Source organism: Xenopus tropicalis, chromosome 9, assembly GCF_000004195.4.
Source record: "Xenopus tropicalis strain Nigerian chromosome 9, UCB_Xtro_10.0, whole genome shotgun sequence".
NCBI lineage: Eukaryota > Metazoa > Chordata > Amphibia > Anura > Pipidae > Xenopus > Xenopus tropicalis.
In genome coordinates, this window is record NC_030685.2 from 40820264 (window position 1) to 40846498 (window position 26235).

The 26235-nt window shown below is 40.0% G+C and overlaps 1 protein-coding gene across 1 annotated transcript; it reads left to right on the forward strand.

Annotated features, from left to right (window-relative positions):
* Window positions 1-11530: 11530 nt before the first annotated feature.
* On the forward strand, window positions 11531-25814 carry kctd18 (potassium channel tetramerization domain containing 18). The gene is given in 8 exon segments (XM_018097344.2): window positions 11531-11771; window positions 15425-15636; window positions 17135-17328; window positions 19039-19133; window positions 20452-20514; window positions 20517-20544; window positions 25360-25664; window positions 25667-25814. Coding segments are annotated over 8 exon segments (1137 nt in total). The 5' UTR covers window positions 11531-11608; the 3' UTR covers window positions 25744-25814.
* Window positions 25815-26235: the final 421 nt, after the last annotated feature.

Here is a 26235-nt window from a genome sequence, read left to right on the forward strand (position 1 = left end):
GGGGAAATGGAAGGTGCTTGGGGGCCCGGGGGGAAGCTGAAGAATGCTGTGGGTGCCGTGGGGGAGCTGGAGGATGCTTGGAGGCCCTGGGGGACGCTGAAGGATACTTGGGGGGGGTCCAGGGGGAAGCTGAAGGATACTTGGGGGGGCCCTGGGGGAAGCTGAAGGATACTTGGGGGGGGCCTGGGGGAAGCTGAAGGATACTTGGGGGGGGCCCTGGGGGAAGCTGAAGGATACTTGGGGGGGGCCCTGGGGGAAGCTGAAGGATTCTTGGGGGGCCCTGGGGGAAGTTGAAGGATACTTGGGGGGGCCCTGGGGGAAGCTGAGGGATACTTGGGGGGGCCCTGGGGGAAGTTGAAGGATACTTGGGGGGGCCCTGGGGGAAGCTGAGGGATACTTGGGGGGGCCCTGGGGGAAGCTGAAGGATACTTGGGGGGACCTGGGGGAAGCTGAAGGATGCTTGTGGGGGGCCCTGGGGGAAGCCTCATTATGTGCGAGCCCAGAGACAATTAACTTTATACAGTTGATATAAAATATTTTACTACAGTATTTGCTTCAGAATCTTTTTTTTCTAGATTTTTCTCCTTTAAAATTGGGTGCGTCTTATATTCCGGAGCGTCTTATAGGGTGAAAAATACGGTACCTATATACAGCACAAATTTAGCACTTTGGGTTTTTTTGCTTTTTTATATAATTTTGCACACTAATATACACTTATATATACACTTACACACTGTCACACTACTTTTACATATGTACACACGTGTATACACAAACCTTTTTTTTGTATTTTTTTTTTTCCATTTTACTGCTTGTTTTTAGTTTATTTTCCTTAAAAACTGTTTATTTTGACAGCGTGACTATTGGATCAGATATTCTGACCACTAATTACACTGTTGTATGACTTATTTTGTTGTTTCACTGATTTGCTAAATATTTGTGGTTTTATTGCATTTTTATCCCTGTATAAGTGTTCCTGATCTGTTTGTAGCATAGCTTTGCCAGGTGTAACTTTGGTGTACAAAAATAACTTTACCTATTTTGAATTCATCAGAATGTGTACGTTACAAAAATATATGGTTTTCTGGGGGTCTCTGTGTTTTTAGGGGGGGTTACAGCACATAATACGCTGACAGGGGGCTCTGTGTGCAAAAGCTGGGTTTGCAGGCGAGAAATCCATATGCACTATTTTCATTTTGGGGTCAGTACATACCACAGACTTTGGTATATCTATGCATATTGGGCATCAAACTGTTCAGTAGACCTTAGGCGTTTCTATTTGGGGTGAGTTGCCTTTGTACGCAAGAAATTGTATGAGATAAATGCGGCAAACTTCAACATTTTTAGACAATTTTCTGAAATATCATAAAAATCGGCAAACTTAGGAAAGCTTTGCGGCTTCGTACTTTGGAGTAGAAAGACATGGGTACCCATTTTAGATTCAGAGGAAAGTGTACTTTCCAAAAATATATGTTTTTTTGGGGTGAGCGTACTTTTATGTAGCATTATCCCACATAAAGAATGTAAAGGTGTTGATTTTCTGAAATGACATCATATGGGGGTATGTTCCCATTGGGGCCCCTACATGCCACATATTTAGGTAAACCTATACATATTGGGCATCAAACTGTTCAGTGGACCCCTGGCATTCAAATTCAGGGTGTTTTATCTTGGTACCTAATGCTATGTGGGAGATAAGATGCTGCAAAGTGGAAGCTTTGAGCGGATTTTTGGAAATGTCATCAAAATTGCTAACTTTAGAAATTCTTTGCGGCTTGGTACTTTGGAGTAGAAAGACATGGGTACCCATTTTAGATTCAGGGGAATGTGTACGTTCCAAAATTATATGACTTTTCTTTGTACTAGCTTTATCCCACATATAATGATGTAAATGTGTTGATTTTGCAGGAGCTGAAATGACAGAAATGATAGATCATATGGGGGTATGTACACATTGGGGCCCCTACATGCCACATACTTAGTAAGTAAACCTATACACATTGGGCATCAAACTGTTCAGTGGACCCCTGGCGTTCATATTTAGGGTGTTTTATTTGGTTACTTTATGACCTGTAGGAGATAAGATTCTATAGACTGGAAGCTTTGAAGCGATTTTTAAAAAACTTCACAAATTTTGATAAAAACCTATAACTTTAGGATAGCATTGCGACTTGATAGTTTGGAGTAGACAGACAGTTGTGCCTATTCTGGATTCCCCAGAATCTGTTCTTTCCAGAAATGTGTTTTCTGTGATAAACCTTCTGTTAGTGGATTTTTTGGCCTTGAAATCTAAAGTATGCAGCTTTCTGAAGCAGTGTTTTGGAAATTTGGTAGTGTACTGCTGGGAGTTTTTGACCTATACAAGTAAGAAATCTTCATAAAATTGTATATATTTGGTATTGGCACGTTCAGGAGACATGGGACTTTCCAAATCAGTTGTATTTTTGTGAATAAAATAATTTTTGTTTCTGGTATGTGTGTTTATATTATGGAAAATTTGATTTTTTTTTTACATTTTTTAGACATTTAGAAGCCTATATATTGTTACAGAATTGGAATTACACCAAAATTCTACCATATTTTGAAAGCTTAGGTTGTCCTGAAACCTGAAAATTGTTTTCCTGGGTAAACTAAAAGTCCCCCCAGAGGAAAGGCCCCTAAAGTGAAACAGTGCAAAATGTTCAAAAACTGTCTGGCAGTAGAAGTTCCACTTTGGTCCAAAACGGCTGGCAGTGAAAGGGTTAAGGTAAAAGTTGCAATTTTTCATCACTGGGTCCAAGCGCTGTGAGACAAAATTGTGCCTATTAGTACACCATACAGCAGAGCAGCTGCACTCTGAGCCCTAGCACTGGTTTGATAGCACATCTGGAACAACATGCAGGGCTATCCTGGGCAAATGAGCCCTAGGCTGATAGTATGTACATAGCTCCTGCTGTGCCTTGCATCTACAGGAACTAATTCTGGTCCCTAATAAATAGCATACTTATAAGGAGTGTAGATGTGGAGCCCATTTCCAGCCAAATGTTGCCCCATAAATGGCAGGTGCAAATATTTGTGCCTATCAGCAGAAGGTGCAAAAATGAGAGCAGTTGCCTATAGTGAGTACAGGTATAGGACCAGTTATCCAGAATGCTTGGGACCAAGGGTATTCCAGATGAGGGGTCTTTCCGTAATTTGGATCTTCATACCTTAAGTCAACTTAAAAATCAATAAAACATTAAACCCAATAGGATTATTTTGCATCCAGTAAGGATTAATTATCTTAATCTTAATTGGGATCAAATACAAAGCACTGTTTTATTTTTACAGAGAAAAAGGAAATTAATTTTAAAAATCAGAATTATTTGATTAAAATGGAGTCTATGGGAGCAAGCTTTCCGTAATTCGGAGCTTTCTGGATATTGGGTTTCCGGATAACTGATCCCATACCTGTACTAAAGTATATTACAACATTGAATAAAATGAAAACAGATCACATGCATTTTCATCAAGTAACCATTTGGTCTGTGTCGTCTAGGCAAATTGCCACAAGTCCGAACAATGCAAACATCAAAAGAAATATAAGATACAAAGATATAGGTAAGAAAGTTATCCTGCCTAGTGGTGTGTGGGCTGGCCTAAAAATCCATAGGATCTGTGGGTTTACCTGTGGGGGTCTGCTTGGTTTGGGCTGACAGCTACACATTCTTTGCTTGCCACATATGCTGAGGTCTACATTTGCACTGACTGAACAGACTTGACATACAGAAGATCCTAATAAGAAATACAAGAAGATGTGGTATTCTGCACAGTGACAAATCCTGAAGAATTTTGTGTCACCAAGAGGGTTTAGTTACTTAACAACAGAAGTTTTATGGGAAATTGTAGGTGTTCTAAAGGCAAACCATGGGTCAAGTTTAAGGGAAATGACAGACAGAGGACAGAGGTCAGGGTCAGAGTAGGATGTCTGTGGTCCACTGGGGCCCCAACCTTAAGGTCCCGTATCCCCTAGCCCTATCGTTAACAAACCACCACCACTGAGACATCCACCTGACCTAATGCACCGCATACCTTGCACTTCCGCCCTCCTCCTGTTAACTGAAAATCCTTTGGGAGGAGTGCTTGTAGGTCCTGACGAGAAAATAACAAATAAATGGTTTGAAAAAATACATTTTCCTTATGTAAACCTAACATAAAGTTCTGGAATTTTTGGGGGTTGGAATTTTAGTCACAATGTTGTCAAAATAACAAAAATAATCTGCATCTATAGGAATGGTATTCTGATTTTTTTAGTTCAACTCATCTTTAAGGGATACCATTTCTTATGGCCCCCTGAATTCATTATAAGTTTTCAGGATGTATACAACTATTGCTTTATAGGCTATTTAGCCATAACACACAGGTATTCTTCCAACTTCTGAGGCCTTCAGTCAGTGTTTCAAGCCAGACTCGCAGTTTACAAACCACTGTTCTGGACCTTACCAAGTATAAATATAAATGTATTGCCATCTATGGACTACAAGTTCATAAATTTCTTAGGTAACTTAAAGGGGAACAATCATGAAAAGTGTTTTTTTTAATACTGAAAATATAAAGTCTAGATAAACATTTTGACAAATTTTTGCACCATTATAAAGTTACGGCTAACTATTGAAGCACCCTCCCATCCCTCTCTGCCTCCCTGGTCTGTATCGGTGATGCAGAAATGTGTGAGTGACAAAGCAAAGTGAAAGCTGATTTGCTGTGGCTTGTCATAAGGCCACACCCCTCAACAACAAACGTGCAAACGTGAAAATACCACCAGAAACAAACCAAATACCAAATAAATAAATAAATGCACCAAAATCACCAAAAATGTAATATAAATCACTGAAATAACATACAAAAGGTATTGCACATACAACATGCCTCTAAGACCTCTAACCTAAAAATACTAGGGGAGTGTGCTAGTTACACACAAGAAACCTCTGAGGTTGTGTTGAATTGATTAAAATTCTTCTAAGTGCATTCTGATTTTTGTGCTATCTGAGTGGCCGCTCGGGAGTGCTGTGAGGCAGAACTAGATGAGAGAATTAGGACCCTGCAGGCACAGGAGGAAAATCACATGGGCAGAAGAGAAGCAAGCTCTGAATGGGTGCAAAGAAGACTGATACTGTTGGTAACAATGTGGGATTTTTCCAAACTCAAAGTAAGTTACTTAATTGCATGCAGGGATAGTTATATAATGTCTGCTATGCTATGAGCTCTATCTGATTTTGTTTTGGAGAGAGTACAAGCAGAGGAGCAAACTTACTCATACACCACTGCATAAATACTTTGTGGTCATCTGGAAGTGAAAACCAACAGACTGTTTATTCCACTCACACCTTAATGGGAAGAGTCCTGTGGGAACTTTAAGCACCTAATAAGTAACTTGTATTTATGTATGAAATGGTTTGTAACGAGCATTATTTAAAGGTGGCCATATACAAGCCGATTTTTTCTTTCAAACGACTGATTCCAGAACGATCTGATAATATCGTTAACTTATTGTATAGTTCAGTGCTGTCCAACTGGCGGCCCGCGACCCCCCTCTGTGTGGCCCCCCATCTGTCTGGCTGCTTTGATGGCTAACCTTTGTGTAAGATTTAAATGGTATCAGTACTGAGATTAATTGCCCCCCCCCCCCTGCATTGTTCTCACCTCAGATTCAGGCTGTAATCCTCCTGTATTGTTTAAAAATGTAATCTCCCTGTGTTGTTCACACCTTTTAATCCCTGCATTGTTCACCCCCTGCAGTGTTCACACCTCAGGCTGTAATCACATTGTTCACCTATTCACACCTCAGACATTGTATGTACTGCCTGGCCTTGTCACGAATGGTATCCTAAAACTCAGAACAGGCTCTAAGGGTCCGGTCTCGGCTCACTCTTCCGCCTATAACCGCCGCCTTTCACGTCGGGAGGAGCCCTTCGCTACTCGGATGCCGCCAGGTCTTATTGTGAGAAACCCAAGGAGAGAGTTCTGAGAAAGCACAGGAACCAATCGTGTGACAAGCAGATGGGAAACACTAGAGTAGTCAGGACAGGCCGGGGTCAGCAACAGTCAGGCAGCGCAGCACAGAATCAGAATCCAGTAGAATAGTCAGGCAGGCAATGGTCGGTCCAGGCAGCAAATAAGGAAGGTCAAGAACAGGCAAAAGGTCAATACAGGCAGCAAGCGAGAGAAGTCAAATACAGGCAAGGTCAGGAACACAGGAGAACAGGAACAGGAATCGCACCCAGGAAATCAGCAAGGAAAACCTACGTTGGGCAACGAATACAGCACAGTGAGCGCTTTAAATATTTGAATTGCGCGCCGAAATGACGTCACGCGCGCGCCGGCGACAACACAAGTGCGCATGCGCGCGCATCAAGAGTGCGCATGCGCGCGCATCAAGAGCGCGCATGCGCATTAGGGACAGAGAGAGGCTTGCGCGCGCACCTAGAAGATGACGGCGGGCGTCCCCGCACCGGAGGAGGCGGCGGGTGTCCCCGCCGCCCCACTAGACCACCAGGTATCGTTACAGGCCTATGCTGTCTGTGTGTATGGCACACACAGGTAGAGCAGGCAGAGTATGGCACACACAGGTAGAGCAAGCAGAGTATGGCACACACAGGCAGCATAGGGCAGGGAGGGTATGGCACACCCAGGCAGCATAGGGCAGGGAGGGTATGGCAGACACAGACAGGGTAGGGCAGGCAGAGCATGGCACACACAGGCAGCATAGGGCAGGCAGAGAATGGCACATGCAGGTAGCATAGGGCAGGCAGAGCATGGCACACACATGCAGCTTAGGGCAGGCAGAGAATGGCACATGCAGGCAGCATAGGGTAGGTAGAGTATGGCACACACAGGCAGCATAGGGCAGGGAGGGTATGGCACACACAGGCAGGGTAAGGCAAGCAGAGCATGACACAGAGGCAGCTAAGGGCAGGCAGAGTATGGCACACACACAGGCAGGGTAGGGCAGGTAGAGTATGGCACACACAGGCAGCATAGGGCAGGCAGAATATGGCACACACAGGCAGGGTAGGGCAGGTAGAGTATGGCACACACAGGCAGCATAGGACAGGCAAAGTATGGCACACACTGGCAGCATAGGGCAGGCAGAGTATGGCACACACAGGCAGCATAGGTCAGGCAGAGTATGGCACACACAGGCAGGGAAGGGCAGGCAGAGTATGGTGTATAGGACAGGCAGAGTATGGCACACACTGGCAGCATAGGGCAGGCAGAGTATGGCACACACAAGGCAGCATAGGTCAGGTAGAGTATGGCACACACAGGCAGGGAAGGGCAGGCAGAGTATGGTGTATAGGACAGGCAGAGTATGGCACACACAGGCAGCATAGGGCAGGCAGAGTACTGCCTGTGTGTGCCATACTCTGCCTGCCTTATGCTGCCTGGCAGGGGTTTGTTCTGCAAGTTTATTAGCAGTCGGACGGTTGATATCCCTGCAGTGAGGACCATGCATTTGGGTTTTTGCTGCACTACCACCATTGTGATAAAATGGGTGTGGTTTGAAATGGGCATGGTTTAAAAGGGGAGTGGTCAAAACTGGCTTCCATTAACGGCCCTCCACCATGTATGCTAGAGAAATTCCGGCCCTCGGCACCGCAGAAGTTGGACAGCACTGGTATAGTTGATGGTGTACGAACGATTATCATTATCGGTCAAAAAATTGATTGGGTTTAAAAATTTTGGTCGTTCAGTGATAAAATCTGCCAGTTGGTGCGAGTGCCAGACATTTGTCGGTGAACGATTGTTCCCTGCGCATGTCATGATTGCCAGTGGAAGTAAACGAACATTCTTTGTAGAACTTTAATTCGTCAAACGACCAATCCTCAAAGAATCGTTTACCGATTAGATCATTCATCACAGAACGAGTGAAATTGGCTTGTGTATGGCTACCTTAAAACTTTTTTCTTCTGACTTCTGTGGTATATTGATACCTTATATACTTTGAGAGTATAAGCAAATCTGATATTTCTAAAAAAAAAAGAAAGTGGGAGCGCACTCACTCACAGATATGAATGAATTTCGGCAGCTATCTGGTTGCTAGGGTTCATTTTAACCTAGCAATAGGTAGGTTAAATTGAATATACTGTATTAGACAGCAACCACAAGCATGGCTGCCTGTGATAGCAGTATATGGATATGTCCATAGTTACATAGTTACATAGGGTTGAAAAAAGACCATTGTCCATCAAGTTCAACCCATCCGAGTAAACCCAGCACACAACCTATACTTACCAATCTATACACTCACATACATAAACTACATATACAACCAGTAATACTAACTGTAGATATTAGTATCACAATAGCCTTGGATATTCTGCTTGTTCAAAAACACATCCAGGCCCCTCTTAAAGGCATTCACAGAGTCTGCCATTACCACATCACTAGGAAGGGCATTCCACAGCCTCACCGCCCTCACCGTGAAAAACCACCTACGCTGCTTCAAATGGAAGCTCTGTTCCTCTAATCTAAAGGGGTGGCCTCTGGTGCGTTGATTGTTTTTATGGGAAAAAAGAACATCCCCCATCTGCCTATAATCCCCTCTAATGTACTTGTACAGAGTAATCATGTCCCCTCGCAAGCGCCTCTTTTCCAGAGAAAACAACCCCAACCTCGACAGTCTAACCTCATAGCTTAAATCTTCCATCCCCATACCAGTTTAGTTGCATGTCTCTGCACTCTCTCCAGCTCATTAATATCCTTCTTAAGGACTGGAGCCCAAAACTGCACTGCATACTCAAGATAAGGCCTTACCAGGGACCTATAAAGAGGCAAAAATATGTTTTCATGCCTTGAGTCAATGCCCTTTTTTATACAAGACAGCACTTTATTTGCTTTAGTAGCCACAGAATGACACTGCCTTGAATTAGACAACTTGTTATCAACAAAAACCCCTAGATCCTTCTCCATTAAGGATACCCCCAACACTCTACCATTCAGTAGATAGTTCGCGTTTATATTATTTCTACCAAAGTGCATAACTTTGCACTTATCAACATTGAACCTCATTTTCCAGTTTGCTGCCCAGTTTTCCAATTTAGTCAAATCGCTCTGCAAAGCGGCAGCATCCTGCATGGAACTTATAGTTTTGCACAATTTAGTGTCATCAGCAAAAATAGAAACATTACTCTCTATGCCCACCTCCAGGTCATTAATAAACAAGTTAAAAAGCAAAGGACCAAGGACTGACCCCTGCGGTACTCCACTAACCACACTGGTCCAATTAGAAAATGTTCCATTTACCACCACTCTTTGTAATCTATCCTTCAGCCAGTTCTCTATCCAATTACAAATATTATGTTCTAGGCCAATATTCCTCAATTTGATAATTCACCTTCTGTGAGGTACTGTATCAAACGCTTTAGCAAAATCTAAGTAGATGACATCAACTGCCATTCCAGCATCAAGTTTCCTGCTCACCTCCTCATAAAAGGCGACTAAATTAGTCTGGCAAGATCTGTTACGCATAAAACCATGCTGGCACAAACTAATAGTATTGTGAACCGCAATGTATTCAACTATCCTATCCCTTATTACCCCTTCCAGAAGCTTTCCTACTACTGATGTCAGACTAACAGGCCTATAGTTTTCAGGCTGAGAACGAGATCCCTTTTTAAATAACGGCACCACATTAGCAATTCGCCAGTCTCTCGGCACCATGCCAAACCTCAACGAATCCTGAAAAATTATGTGAAGAGGCTTGGCAATCACAGCGCTCAGCTCATTTAATACCCTGGGATGAATCCCATCCGGTCCTGGACCTTTGTTTACCTTTACATGTTCAAGTCTCTTTTGAATTTCCTCCTGAGTGACCCACGCGTCAGTAGCTAAATTACTAGAACTGGGTATATTAAAAGGAAAGCCTTCATTATCTGGCTCCTCAGATGTATAGACAGATGAAAAATAAGAGTTCAAAATTTCTGCTTTTTCCCCGTTCTCATCAACCAACGTAACCCCCCGTGATAATAAGGTTCCCACCCCTTCTTGCTTCATTTTTTTACTATTCACATAATTAAAAAATAATCTTGGATTCTTTTTACTCCTAGCTGCAATATCCCTTTCCATCTCTATTTTTTTTGCATGCTTTATTTGCTTCCTTGTACCTGATGAAAGTTTCCGCTTTCCCAGCTAACTTGAATGCTTTGAAAGCACGTTTTTTATTACCAACCTCGACCCTAACTCTTTTATTCAGCCATAAAGGTTTTGCTTTGCGATGCCTCTCCTTACTTACAAGGGGAATATACTGTTGTGTATACCTGCAAAGCAATGTTTTAAAGATGTTTGATTTTTCTTCTGTGTCTAACCCCATGAAAAGCCTTTCCCAGTTGACACATTGCAGAGATGCCCTTATACTGGCAAAGTCTGCACGTCTAAAATTGAGCGTTTTAGTTACTCCCTTATAGAGCTGTCTCTGCAGCATTATCTCAAAGGAGACCATGTTGTGATCACTGTTCCCCAAATGCTCACCCACACAAATGTTAAAGATGAGTTCAGTATTATTAGATATTACCAGGTCCAAAATAGAATCATTCCTAGTAGGTTCTTGAACCACCTGAAATAAAAAGTTGTCATTTAGCATGTTTACAAACCTACTAGCTTTTTCTGACTTAGCCACCCCATTACTCCAGTCAATGTCCGGATAATTAAAGTCCCCCATAATAACAACTTGACCCAATTTTGAAGCCTCCTCCATTTGCAAAAGTAGCTGGGACTCATCCCCCTCATCTATACGGGGTGGTTTATAGCATACACCAATGATCATTTTCTTTGTGACCTTCAGCCCTACTGAAATTTCTACCCAAAGAGATTCAACGTTTTCATTGGTAATGTCTTTATTACATGGCTTTAAATCTGGCTTTACATAAAGACAAACCCCTCCACCCTTTTTAATCACTCTGTCCCTCCTAAAAAGCGTATAGCGTTTTCCTTAGAATGGAGTGTTCCCGGGCCTTGTATAGAGCTTGGTTTGGTGACAAATAGTTGAAACCTGAATCACCATTGATTTATGACTAAACAAATGGATAAAAACAACATAGTTACAAATTAAAACCTTCCCAGTCCCATGACCTGTTTGTGTGCGATAACAGTATGGTTATATAAAAAAAACCCCACAAGTTGGTTGTCATATGGGTGCAGCAGCATGGGCTGACTTTATTTAGTCTGCTACTGTTACATGGGGTTTCCTTTGCAGTTTCTTAGTTATGGCCTATGTTCCTCAGGTTGACTAGGAGTTGTTCAAATGAATGAGGGATCATGGGAATGCAGAATACAATAACCTAATTTCTCATATGCTAAATCATTGCATAGAAAAGATGAACTGCAGGACTTTAAAATTAAAAGCTTGGCAAATTCGTCAAGCAGGGAATGTATTTGTTGAAGAAAGTCGCTTATTGTTATTTTTAGCATCTCTTAGTGGCAAGATGAGCTCCAGCAATCAGTCACAGTCACCAGGGAATTCAGATTGGCAGTGTTCAAAAGTGTCTCAGTGGACATTTACTAGCATGGTTGCAGTCTGAAAACAGGCTATTGAGTGCAGTTTGATTTTGTCTTCACAGTATCTCATGAAGTATCGAGATAACTGTATCTCATGATGGAAGAAGGAAATACATCTAAAGAAGTGTCTGATATACTTCGACTGAATGTGGGAGGCTGCCTTTTCACTGCAAGGCGGGAATCTCTTTGCCTATTTAAAGACTCCATGCTATCCTCAATGTTCAGTGGTCGTTTTCCACTAAAACTCGATGAATCTGGTAAATCGTGTACTTTTGTTTGATAAAGGCAGGCAAAACATTCTTAAAGTTTTCCATGTTCCCAATGTGTGGATCTTGGCCCAATTTGCCACCCTGTTCGTGGGCCAAATCAGTCAGATCTGCCTGTTTGGCCCCTTTGCCAACAATCACATTAGAGGCCTTAGCAGAAGAGAGGGCTGTATTTATTGTGTTATGTGGCTCTTATCTAGTTGGGTTTTCAGCCTCAAAAATCACCTGACCAAAAAATTAGTTGGGATATCCATATATTGGCAAACTGTATCTGTGGACTGCTTGTTGTTTATGTTTGTATTTTGTATTAATTTATTGTTCTGCTGTAGCAATATACAAATAAAGATATACAAACATACATACAAACAAACAGGGGGTCATTACAATATTCAGATAACAGCAAAAAATTAAGTGAAAATAAAACCACATTTTAATGGCTCAGAGATTTTTTCAAAACATGATACAAAACAAATTCAAATGTATACTATACCACACAGTGACAGAGTACATCCTAGTGCCTCTCCTAACGCGTTTTGCACAAAGTGCTTCATCAGAGGAGGTACAATTACATTACAATATTAGATACATACAAAGTACAATAATATATACAAAGTACGGTTGCATTAGGGATTTAACAGAGTTAAAGTGCACCTATCACCCCCATATTGTTTCCCCCACCAGAGGTGCAGACTAATAGAACCCACACTCCAGTTGGGGAAAACAAAAGTTTTCCTTGAAAAAACATAGCCTCTGCCAGTGAGGGCTAGACCACCTGCCCCGGGAGGTAACTCCCAATGTGGGTGGCCATGTTGTTTGGTGTGCATGCCCATAATCTCCCCCACTTGTTCATTATACAAATGCATCTGACTCATCCTTTTATGTTACGCACATGTGCATAATAATTGAGTTGTGGCACTTGCTCTTTATGCACATGTGCGTATCACAGCATGGCTGTCTGCACCAGGAGCTTCCTTCCGGTGTGGGTAGCCTATAGCTCTGGCAGGGGCTTTTTTTTTCAAGAAATACTATTATTTCCTCCAACCAGAGTGCAGCCTGGGGGAAACAATATGGGGTGATAAGTGCCCTTTAAGTGTTAAGATGCCTTGTAGAGCTTACAATTGAAATGGGTAACTTACAGACACAAATAGCAGGGTATTTAAAGTGGGTGATACTGTAATACAGTAAAAGTACAAGTTCCCAGATCAGGTTCTATGTGCGTGTTAATGAGCGTGCCATTGACAGAGACAGTAAAGGGTGTAGTCAGACCAGGCTAAAGGTGCCCATACACATAGTTACATAGTTACATAGGGTTGAAAAAAGACCAGTGTCCATCAAGTTCAACCCATCCAAGTAAACCCAGCACACCTAACCCCCACCTACCAATGTATACACTCACATACATAAACTATAATACAACCACTAGTACTAACTGTAGATATTAGTATCACAATAGCCTTGGATATTCTGATTGTTCAAGAACTCATCCAGGCCCCTCTTAAAGGCATTAACAGAATCTGCCATTACCACATCACTAGGAAGGGCATTCCACAACCTCACTGCCCTCACCGTGAAAAACCACCTACGCTGCTTCAAATGGAAGCTCCGTTCCTCTAATCTAAAGGGGTGACCTCTGGTGCGTTGATTGTTTTTATGGGAAAAAAGAACATCCCCCATCTGCCTATAATCCCCTCTAATGTACTTGTACAGAGTAATCATGTCCCCTCACAAGCGCCTCTTTTCCAGAGAAAACAACCTCAACCTCGACAGTCTAACCTCATAGCTTAAATCTTCCATCCCCTTAACCAGTTTAGTTGCACGTCTCTGCACTCTCTCCAGCTCATTAATATCCTTCTTAAGGACTGGAGCCCAAAACTGCACCGCATACTCAAGGTGAGGCCTTACCAGGGACCTATAAAGGGGCAAAATTATGTTCTCATCCCTGGAGTCAATGCCCTTTTTTATACAAGACAGCACTTTATTTGCTTTAGTAGCCACAGAATGACACTGCCTGGAATTAGACAACTTGTTATCAACAAAAACCCCTAGATCCTTCTCCATTAAGGATACCCCCAACACACTACCATTCAGTAGATAGTTCGCATTTATATTATTCCTACCAAAATGTATAACTTTGCACTCATCAACATTGAACCTCATTTTCCAGTTTGCTGCCCAGTTTTCCAATTTTGTCAAATCGCTCTGCAAAGTGGCAGCATCCTGCATGGAACTTATAGTTTTGCACAATTTAGTGTCATCAGCAAAAATAGAAACAGTACTGTCTATGCCCACCTCCAGGTCATTAATAAACAAGTTAAAAAGCAAAGGCCCAAGGACTGACCCCTGCGGTACTCCACTAACCACACTGGTCCAATTAGAAAATGTTCCATTTACCACCACTCTTTGTACTCTATCCTTCAGCCAGTTCTCTATCCAATTACAAATATTATGTTCTAGGCCAATATTCCTTAATTTGATCATTAACCTTTTGTGAGGTACTGTATCAAACGCTTTAGCAAAGTCCAAGTAGATGACATCAACTGCCATTCCAGCATCGAGGTTCCCACTCACCTCCTCATAAAAGGTGACTAAATTAGTCTGGCAAGATCTGTTACGCATAAAACCATGCTGGCACAAACTAATAGTATTGTGAACTGCAATGTATTCAAGTACCCTATCCCTTATTACCCCTTCCAAAATTTTTCCTACTACTGATGTCAGACTAACAGGCCTATAGTTTTCAGGCTGAGAACGGGATCCCTTTTTAAATAATGGCACCACATTAGCAATCTGCCAGTCTCTTGGCACCATGCCAGACCTCAATGAATCCTGAAAAATTAAGTGAAGAGGTTTGGCAATCAAACTCACCTATATTATCATATGAAACAAGGTTTTGTAAGATATTTGGTGCGTGTATGGAGAGTTGATAAGACGACTGATATCAGCAAGAGCCTTAGATATTGGTCATCTCATCGATCAGCCATGATGGAACATTTGGATTGGGTGCCTTCAAAATATTCAGGTTAATGCTGAATTGTCAGATAAGGGTAGAATTCTGTTGTTTCTAACAAAGTACATAGGCATTATTCTGAAGAGATACAGACTGCTTCACACTTTCTTTTGCCCACTATAGGTTCATATAAGTGCTTTAGATGTGAATCATGTAATTAAATGAAATCGACAAAAAAAATCTCAAATCTTACAATGGGATTATTTATACTGTCAAACAATTAATTCATTGTAGAACTGTTGTGTGATTTATGCAGTGGCTTGTGACTGTACTAAAATGTACATTGCCAAGGCCAAAGGGGAATTGAGAAAAAGAGTATTGGGACACATAGGTACAATTAATAACCTAAAGGACACCCCATTAGCAACACAAATGCAGTACTTTCATAAGACTTATCCTCAATCTGTACATTTTGTTGGAATTGAGAAAGTGGTTTTCAGTGCTTGAAAAGAAAACATTTACCAGATACTAGGAAGGAATGTCAGTGGATTTACAGATTGAAAACTCTGGCTCCTCTTGAATGAAGGGTTTACCTTCTTTCCCTTTCTGTGGAGTCATAATAAAGATTCTTGATTATTTTCTTTACTGTTCTGTAGTTATATTTAAATCAATTTCTGTTTTGTCTTGTGTTATATAGGCTCTTGCATTATTGATAGGAATGGGGAGCTTTTTAAATACCTTCTAGATTACCTACATGGGGAAGTCCAGATTCCAGAGGATGAACAGACAAGAATTGCTCTTCAGGAAGAGGCTGATTACTTTGGAATTTCATATCCTTACAATTTGACTTACCATTTAGCAAATGAAATGGAGACATACTCATTAAAATCAAACAGAGTTAAAAAAGGTGCTACTGTTATCTTGCTTTTTGTGTGCGAAATTGAAATGCTTAATTTATTTTATTATGACATTTTACAAACTTTTAAATTACCAAAAGAAGGAATTTAAGCATGCATTATGATTCAAGAATGAGTAGTAAAATGAGAAGGAAAGGCTAATAAAGAGTTAATCTCAAGCTGCAGGCATACCTTCCATTGTCTCAACAGTGCCCTTAAGTCTCCCCTTATTTCACCTGTTCAGTTGATCAGCAGCCAAACAGGAAAACAAAACGCTGTGTAAAGAAAATTCCCATAATACCTCACTCCTGCACCGAGACTGAGACCAAGGGGCACATTTACTAATCCTCGAATCCTGAATGGGAAAAAAATGGATTGCAAACAAAAATTTCGCGATTGTTTCGTATTTGTCGCAACTTTTCCGCCGACGTTGCGACTTTATTGTATTTTGTGTGATTATTTCGTTGCCGTCACGATTTTTTCGTATACGATAAAGTTGTAACGGCGATGAAAAAGTCACGCAAAATACGAAACAATCGCGACGGCGACTGTAGCTGTGCGCTGTCCAAACTGTTAACTTATGCTGGCACACAACTTTAAAAAATACTTTATTTAAGACAAAGCTTAAAGTGCAAAATTACTAGCAATCACTCAAGCTGTCTCTGTCAGTAGCTCCTCTGTGCAGCCTCTCTGGCATTCTTGTCTGCCCCTATTCCAGGGCCGGGCCAAGGTATTTTGGCACCCTAGGCAAGGGCTTCAATCAGCGCCCCCCCCTCCTGATTGCCCCCATGTACCCGTGCCAGGCTGCCAGCAGCCTTTTTATTGCCCCATGTTCCTGTGCCAGCAGCCATCATATTGCCCCCATGTACTGGTTCCAGCTGCCATCATAAAGCCACAATGTACCTGTGCCAGCAGCCATTACATTGCCCCCATGTATTGGTGCCAACAGCCATTGCCACCATGTACCTGTGCCAGTGTCCACCATATTGCCCCCCCATCTGTACTTGTGCCAGCAGCAGCCAATCCCTCATATTGCCCCCCATCTGTACCTGTGCCAGCAGCAGCCAATCCCTCATATTGCCCCCCATCTGTACCTGCGCCAGCAGCAGCCAATCCCTCATATTGCCCCCATCTGTACCTGTGCCAGCAGCAGCCAATCCCTCATATTGCCCACATCTGTACCTGTGCCAGCAGCAGCCAATCCCTCATATTGCCCCCCCATCTGTACTTGTGCCAGCAGCAGCCAATCCCTCATATTGCCCCCAATCTGTACCTTTTGCTGTTGATTTTATGAGATAATTGGGATTGTACTAATAATATCAGACAGATATATATATATATATATATTATATTATATTATATATTTTGCAATCTGAAAATCTGTCCTCTATTAATGGAGTTGGTTAATTCTTGTGTATTAACTTCAGAGATGTTACTATTTTTTATCTGTATAAGTGAAGTGCAAGACTTTGAAACTCAAGTGGCATCTAATTTTGTATGTGTTCTTTCAGGTTTTATTTGATTTCTGTGATTTATATAACCTCTTTTGCACAAAACCCATAGTTTGAGTATTACATTACTTGCATACCTGCGGCTCTAGCTGTGAAAGCAAAGTCCTTTGGGTATATGCCACAAAGGAGGATGGAAAGATTGCTCTTGAAAAACAGCTTGGAGACAGGGTTTATCGGATAAATATGTATAAAAGGTAACTGACCCCAAACATACTGGAAAATCTAATCAGTACTCTTCTTTTTGTCTAAGTGTGGTTTTAACAGCTACAAACACTTCTTTCTAATGTATAGATTTTATAAATGACAGATATATTTTTTGGTTTTAAATTGTCTGTAAGCTTTACGGGGCAGGGACCTCCTTCCTACTGTGTTTCTTACCACATGGCACTTATTCCCTGTGTATTTATACTTATTTATTGTATTTATTATAACACTTGTCCTCCCTGTGTGTAATTCTGTATATTGTAAGATTGTACAGTGCTGTGTACCCTTGTGGCGCTTTATAAATAAAGTTATACATACATACATACAATTGCCTTGTAGCAGTAAAGGGAAATGTGTCCAGTGCAGTGTTTAGTTTAGCTGTTCTACACAGGAATTTGTGAAGAAATAAAACAAAGTTTTAACATTTATTATTTTGGAAAACTGTTTTTTTTAACCTCAGCATTCGAAGCAAGCCTGTTAACATTAGCCTGTAAAAAACAACCAGAGGGCACTTATCCTGTGACCTCCGCTTGCCCTAAGTCCCAGGATCATATCTACCGTTTAGGTACCCATGGGACTATGCCTGGGGTGGCAGATGGAAACGTATATGGTATAACAGTGAAATCGCCACTGGATAATGGTTGCTAAACCTGTTGGCAGAGCCTATGCAGTTCCATATAAGGGCCCATACTTCTAGGTCCCTTATTTATAAAAAATGGCAGTAGTGACAGCTTTAAATTATTTGAAGCCCCCCTGCAGCCAGGCAGACAATCTGATTTGCTCCTGGTTGCTAGTTGTCTCCTAGCTGCAGGTTTAGTTAGAATGAAACACTAATTTAGGCATACACACCATATATGATATTCCTAGTTAAAGTAAAAGTACCCTTTTGTAAAGGAATAAAACAAGTTTAACATTTATTATTTTTGAAAACTGCCTTTGGAAGCTGTTTTTTTTTAACCTCAGCATTGGAAGCAAGCCTGCTACTGTTACAGTATTTAATGAGCTGCAATAGTACAGATTAGTTAATAGATGTCACCAGTGCTCTAAAAAACAAAGCAGAATTGACAACCAACCAAAAAATATACTACTGTACAAACAAAGAGGATAGAGTAAGGTCAGGTTCTAGAACCAGAAAGCCACCCACAAATAAAAACTTATATTAGACTCCATACAACAAACAGAAACCTGTGTTTTTAAAGAGTTGGTTCACCTTTATTCACCTTTAAGTTAACTTTTAGTATGCTGTAAGTTATAGAATAGTCAATTCTCAGCAACTTTTCAGTTAGTTTTCATTTTTATCATTTTTGACTTATTTGCTTTCTTATTCTGACTCTTTCCAGCCTTCAAATAGAGGTCACTCCAGCAGGCAAAACATTGTTGGTCTGTGAGGCTACAATTTTATTGTTATTGTTGATTTTTTGCTTATCTTTCTATTCAGGCCCTCTCCTATTCATATTCATATTCATTTTTTTTGAACCACTGCCTGGTTGCTAGGGTAATTTGGACCCTATTTACTAGATAGCTGCTAAAATGCCAAACTGGAGAGCTGCTGAACAAAAAGCTAAATAATTAAAAAACACAAATAAAAAATGTAGAACAATTGCAAATTGTTTCAGAATAGCACTCTCTACAACATACTAAAAGATAATTTAAAGGTGAACAACCCCTCTAATTGTACAGTTGTTCTCTTGTTCTGTCAGGGAAGCTGGAGGTAACATCCAGTATATTCTGAGCAACTACCGTGTATCTGAGCTGAAAACCATGATGGATGCTTTTGAAACCTGGAAAGGAAGAGGTAAAAACAGTACTCTCTTATTATCTGAAAAAAACTATTGGATTTTCTGTTCTATGATACTACTGGAAGTAATGTGCAACTGCATCTTTAATGCCTGTTTCAGTGCAGGTAAAGCAAAAAGTTATTTTGACCAACCCACTTGTTGTTAAAATTACCTGTACTGTAAAACACGGTATTAAAGAAGAAATATGTGCCTTTTGGAGCATGTAGCACCAGTTTCAAAGCAGTAGCATAACTATGAGGTGCCTAGCCCCCCTTGCAAATAAATCTTCAGAGGGGCACAGTGCACACAGCAAACCCTTGCCCACAACCAACCTCTGCTCCCATCAGTATCCGCTTGTATCAGCACCCACATGTGCTAAGGTAGGAGAACATCTGGAAGGTGGGATTTTCTAACTATAGAGGAAGCAGACCACACAGTCTAGGTTGCCCTGCCCCCTGGGTCCCCCGCAGGGTCTGCTTTCTCTATAGTTAGAAAATCCCACCTTCCAGATGTTCTCCTACCTTAGCAGTGTACAGAAAGCTGAGGCATACAGCACTTGGTTGCAAGGTAGATCTTGTTCCACCACTTTTATTTGTGTAGTGTCTGGGTACACTTACTTCAATTCCATAAGCTTGTGTAACACATTGCAGATAATGTGATAGGAAAGCATCCACTTTGAAACTAAGTTCTTTGTAAATTAGCTTTTTTGTGTATAATCTGATGTATTTGAGATAGAAAAAGTCCTTTGATTTGGTGTGCTCCAAAACATATATATATATGAGTGTGGGAAGAGTATACTGACTTTTGCTTGTCTAGCGTGTAGACAAGCAAAAATCCTGTTGGTCATAGCTTAGGCAATTTCTTTACGCGCATGCAGCGTGCAAGCAATTTTAAATGCCTGCACAGTTCATTTGGATCAGTAGCAAGTAAAAAAACACCATGGGTCACAGGTGGGTTATTTACCGGCATGGGCTTTAGAGTTATATATGCTCCATAGACTTAGTAAGGTAGCAGTCAGCCAAAGATAGTGATGTTTTAATGATATTTGTCAATAATACCTGCACTGAGACAAGTTATATGACAAGTTATATGTTAAATTAAAATTTATATAAAGATATTATTTTGTGCATAGAACCAATTATCCCCTCATCATTTGCTGTCTGTGTCCTGCTACATGTAAACAGAATAGAAACCCAGTTTATGCCTTCCTTTAAAGAATGCCTTGATTTTCTATTCTAAAATATATCATGTTTTCTTCTGCTTGGTATGGCATTTCTGAATTAATCTGGTTTCTAATAGTTTGCAAATTAATTACTGTTGTTTCTTATAATGCAGGTTTTAGCTATTGGTGTGTTCCTCAGGAGATAATTAAGTGTTGGACTCTTGAAGAACGTTCAATACGCAGAATATGGCTCCTGTGAAAAGGAGGTACATAAAATGGAATAATGGTTTAAAAGCTTTTGACGGTTATAAAAGTATAATATACAGTGCTTATATAAAGTGGCATTTTCCCCTAAGGCAAAACTCTAGGTTTGACAAACAGTATATGTACAGATCTACAGCTATATTAGTGAAAGTAAACAGAGTGAAAGCCTGTGACCTTGGACACAAAGGGGTTATTTTATACTGGTGTATTTTAGCTAGAAGAGAAGTGCCTGAAACCATCACTGGTGCTTTTTATTTACTTGAATGTGATGGTACTGGTACTGGTACATGTCAGCCAAAAAGCATTTTGCCCCATATGACACATTGTGATTATGCTGTGCATGATTAATGTTAATATCTCCACAAGCTCATTGGTAGCAAGGAATTACTTGCCAGTTCAAGTTGGCCTTGCAGGCACAAATAAAATCATACTGATGAAATTTTAGATGACGATTTACGCGTATGTGCTGGCACACCAATGCTAATGTCATCTTGTGCATGGTGCATCAGCAGATGAGGAAGAGTAATGGATCTGTAGCTCATGCTGGGCACAAATGGTTCATAACATGTGTGGGCCCCTCTTACGTTCTGTGTTCATTTGGTCTGGCCTGATCAGGCAGAGATTTTGTGAGTTTTCAGTTCTGCGTTGTACTTTGATTAGTTATATTGCTTGTGTTACCTTGTTTTGCAGTGTGAGAAGTGATCAGGTAGCCTGAACGCAAGTCACGGCATAATCTCATTTTTCATTGATTTTCTGATTTCTAAGTTCTGCGTTATACTTTTATTACTCTTATATTGCTTGTTACCTTGATTTTGCATTTTTCAGTGGTTTCATTGCATTTTTAGATTTGTGTTGCTGTTCATTTACTGTTCTTGCTTATTTATTGTTCTTGGTTGTATTTAGAGAACTTTGCTTGTGTTACTATTTCAGTAGTAATTAGGTCATAATCACTTTTTTGTAAATTTCACAGGTAAGGGGGTGTTTAGACTGAAAAGCTGCATGGTGTGCACTTAGAGCGCACCTCCAAACTTTCGAGCTGAAATTGCCCTTGTGTATTGCCCCTGTTTTGGGCTGTTTGGAGGCCGTGCCTTTAGGTGCAGCCATGCATATGGGGTATCGTTTTGTTCAGGACAAGTTGCAGATTGAGATTTTAGTGGGTTCTTTTTCGTTGTTATGGCAATTTTGGGGAGAAATCTAACTTTGGATCTTTTTTTTTTCTTTATTTCTGGCCAAACCCAAACTTCTACGGAGAACTATGTCCACAATTCTGCATGTAGGAAAGCAAGAATGGTGCTGATGAATAGCTACAGATGTGCACTTTCATACATATAGTTTGTGGGGGTATTTCACAAGTAAGGGGGTGTTTAGACTGAAAAACTGCAAGGTGTGCACTTAGAGCGCAGCTCCAAACCTTCCTGATTAAATTGCCCTTATGCATTTCCCCTGTTTTGGGCTGTTTGGAGGCTGTGTCTTTAGGTGCAGCCATGCATGTGGCATATTGTTTTACTCGGGATAACTTGTTCTTTCATAAATTGCCTTCATTTGAAAATTTTCATTGGTGTTTTATTCTCAAATTTACTTTGGACTTTGTGACTGTGATAGTGTTTCAGAAAAAAAAAAATAATTAAAAATATGGTATATGTTTTTACGGTATCTGTATGACAGGAGCTACATTTAGAGCAAAAACTACACCACAACTAAAAATATAAAGGTGTGCAGTTTCTAAAAATGTGTGACTTATGGGGGTATTCCATTTCTGTCATAAGATATGGCATGTTAAAATAGAGATGGCCTTTTCCCTTTTTTTTCGATGCAAAATTGCACAAAATGCTGTTTTATTATTGGGGTGTCTTCTGGACAAGAAAAGTGGGTTACCAATACATATTTGGTATTGTTGGATTCAGCAGAATCGGGGCTTTTACAAACAGTAATATTTTTGTATGTTAATGTAATCATTCTTGAAAAAAAACACAAAATAAAAATACTTTTTTCTTTATTTCACTTTTTTTTAACATATTTCACTCAAAAAATGTGTTAAATCTCCAGAAAAAGTACAAAATTTTATTACAATGTTCAAGCCCAATTCGTTCCGGAAAAAACAATATATAACTTGCTTTATTTCATGTAGGTTTTCTTGTCAAGAAACCAAAGCAAATGTAATGGCTTGGCAGTAGATGTTGACTTTTGGGACAAATCGGCTGGCAAAGCAAGAAAGGGTTAAAACAAAAAAGCAAAACAAACAAAGGCAAAGCATACATCAATAACCATAACAAACTCACTTGGAGGGAATATAACAATTTATGTCAAAGATTGAATTTAAGCCATTAGGCTGACGTGTGCCTAAAATAAATATTCACTTAGCTTCCGTCAGTAGCAATTTAGTCCACATATTACTGTTATAGCATCTGGGAACACCCTGTCAATCACTTGAATTTGTAACAAAGTCACATCACTATTGTAACAATCCAAGAAATATCTTGAAACAGGGCTAGTAGTACTCTTTGCAACAATGTGAGCAATATGTTCCCGCATCCTACATTTAAGAGGACGAATAGTGCAACCTTACATATTGGATAGAACAGCGGGCACAAGTCAATAAATACTGTAGACCATGTAACGTGTGTTACAATTCGCGTAATATCGCATGTCAAAGGTTTTTCCGGTTACACTACTTTTAAATGTAGTAGAGCGTTTAATATAAGTACAAGTGACACACCTCCGTGCGCCACAAGAGAAAGTGCCCTTAGTTGCAAGCTAAGTGGGTTCTTTTTGTTCAGATTTTAACACTGTAGGGGAAAGTGGGTGTTCTACGTGTTACAAACTTACAGCCCCTTTCTAAAATAGAGGAAAGTTGAGGATCACCATAAAGAACCGGTAAAAGGTTCTGAATAATGTTCTTTACTTTGTGAAATTGTCTACTATATGTAGTTACGAAAATGGGAACATTTTGCTCCTTTTTATTGGTGATCTTACCACCCTTCTCAGTGGAATTAACCCCCTCATTATCATTAGCTGACCCTTTACTTAGTAAAGCTGATCTCTCCATACGAAGGGCTTTCATAAAAGCTGGCAAAAGATGTTTCATGGTATATCCACGATTTAGGAAACAATCCCTTTAAACACATGCCTGTTCTACAAAGGCTCTGTCAGTACTACAGTTTCTTCTTAATGTAAGAAACTGTCCCAAGGGAATCCCCCTAAACAAATGATTTGGATGGCAAGAGTCAGCTCTCAGGAGGGAGTTTCCAGTATAAGGTTTCCTATAGATGTTAGTCTCGATTGATGCATCCACCCCTCTCAATTCAAGATTTTTTCTTTCTAAAATTTGTGTGTGAATTAAATGTTAATGACCTGAATTTAAAATTTACAAGCGATTATAGTAGAGTACTACTAGCCCTGTTTCAAGACATTTCTTGGATTGTTGCAATAGTGATGTGACTTTGTTACAAATTCAAGTGATTGACAGGGTGTTCCCAGATGAGAGAAACAGTGATATGTGGACTAAATTGCTACGGACAGAAGTTAAGTGGATATTTATTTTAGGCATAAGTCAGCCTAATGGCTTGAATTCTATCTTTGACATAAATTGTTATATTCCCTCCAAGTGAGTTTGTTATGGTTATTGACGTATGCTTTGCCTTTGTTTGTTTTTCTTTTTTGTTTTAATTTCTTTTTTTGCATATGTTTTCAATATTGTGATGTCATGTACTGATTGGCTATTTAAGCCACACATTTGTTTCTGGATATATGGCTATGATTAAGTGCGCATGCGCATGAAACGCGTCAGGCACTCTGTTTTTAAAGATGCAAATAAAGGTTGTAAGCTTTTAACATCCTATGGTTATCTGGTGTGTGTTAAGCTGTATATGATTGGAATTTACAGCAGAGTACTCTATTTAGGAAGACGTCACTTCAGGCGCATGTTGAGGCAGTGGGGTTAACAATATACACAAGCCACAAAAAGCAACAGGGTGCCTTTTTGTGACTGTGACTGCTTTTTACATGCTTTTAAACAACTACTGCACATATAACACATTTCCAGTAAAAGAAAATGTGCTGTTGCTCCTGCTGCATATCCTTGGTCCAGCAAGCTCAGTATATAATATACAACAAGGCTCTAGTTATCTTTTAAAGACCACTGGCCCACCTCACCTAATACTAAAGGGGAACTATCAATGGTATAAGCATACACCCAAATTTAAGTGGATGCTTAATAATCTTTTTTTTCTGAAATAGGCTGCATAGTTTATTTACAGTTTTTAAAATGTATATTCTTAATGTATTCTTAGAGTCAGCCAGTTAAGGCAGATGAAATCTGCAGCTCATAGCCTGAGCGTGCTCTTTGTAACCAGACAAAAATGCTTGACCTTCTTTATCCTTGGATCTAGTATTTCGATTTTAAGATTTCATGGCAGGCCCTTTTATCTCATGTCTAGATCTGTGTTTCTCTTTTTTGTCTCTCATACTGATTTTATACCCCATTTAACTGTATAGCACTGCTGAATACATAGGCACTTTATAAATAAACTATAACAATATTATTTAACATGCATGAATTAAAATACTACTACAAGCAAGGTAAATATTATTTAACTGTAATATTCTCTTAGATAATTTGCTTCTTTAAAATAACTGCACAACTTTGACAAATGAATGGACATGTTTTAAACTGCTTGTGTATGCAGAAAGTCCAAATAGGTAAATTTGTTAAATGGGTTTTAATGCCTCCAGCACCCTCCGAAGCACTGCTAATTAAGGTGCATTCTCTATCATGATTAAAGAGAGACCAGATGTGACAGTTATTTCTTACTTCCTAGGAGACTGGTAGAATATACAGATGAAAGAGAAGAAAATACATTTACATCCAAAGCAGGTCCAAAACCCATCATATATTCTGGCCCATCTACAAATACACAGATTAGAATCAAGAACACATTAAAATCTGTTACGACAAGACCAACATCAGAATCTACAGATGCAGTCACAGGAAAGAGATCAAATACATTAGATTTCAATTTCAAAACATATGAACAATTCAATGTTGACTTAGGGACTTCTAACCAAGAACACAAACAGTTGGAAGAATCTAAAACTGAACTGAATGGCAGAAGAAAGAAAACGCAAGTTTGACATCAGAAAAATCATCAAACTGTGTAATTAAACTGAAGAGGACTTCTCTGAAACCAACATCAACACAATAATAATAGCTTCAAATTCCTAATCAAATTAAATTTTACCAAGATAACACCATTTAAAATTCTGCAAAGGTGAAATTAAAGAAGTGCATTTTGGACTTTGATAACTGTGTCCAGATTTTGTGTATATGCCTCTTGGGGGTATATTTAGATTGAATTGAGACTTCTACACAGAATTCCCCAATAGACCCTTTGCAACTGAAGTGTATTTCATGGGTATTGTCGCTACACTCTTTGATAAAAAACAACCCTTGGTTTCATCTTGGGTGTTGCTTTTTTGAGTGATAATTAAGATTGTTTAGTGCCCATTCAGTTAGAAATGCACTTATGGGCTTATTTATCAGTTTTCGAGTTGTGAATTTGAGTTTTTCCAATAAACTCACATATTAAATGCTCGCTTATTTATTTATTTTGGTAAACTTGTTGCCATAAAATTCCATATCCATGCATCCATATCCATGCATCGGATCAAGAGAGCAGCTGCTAAAATGCCATTAC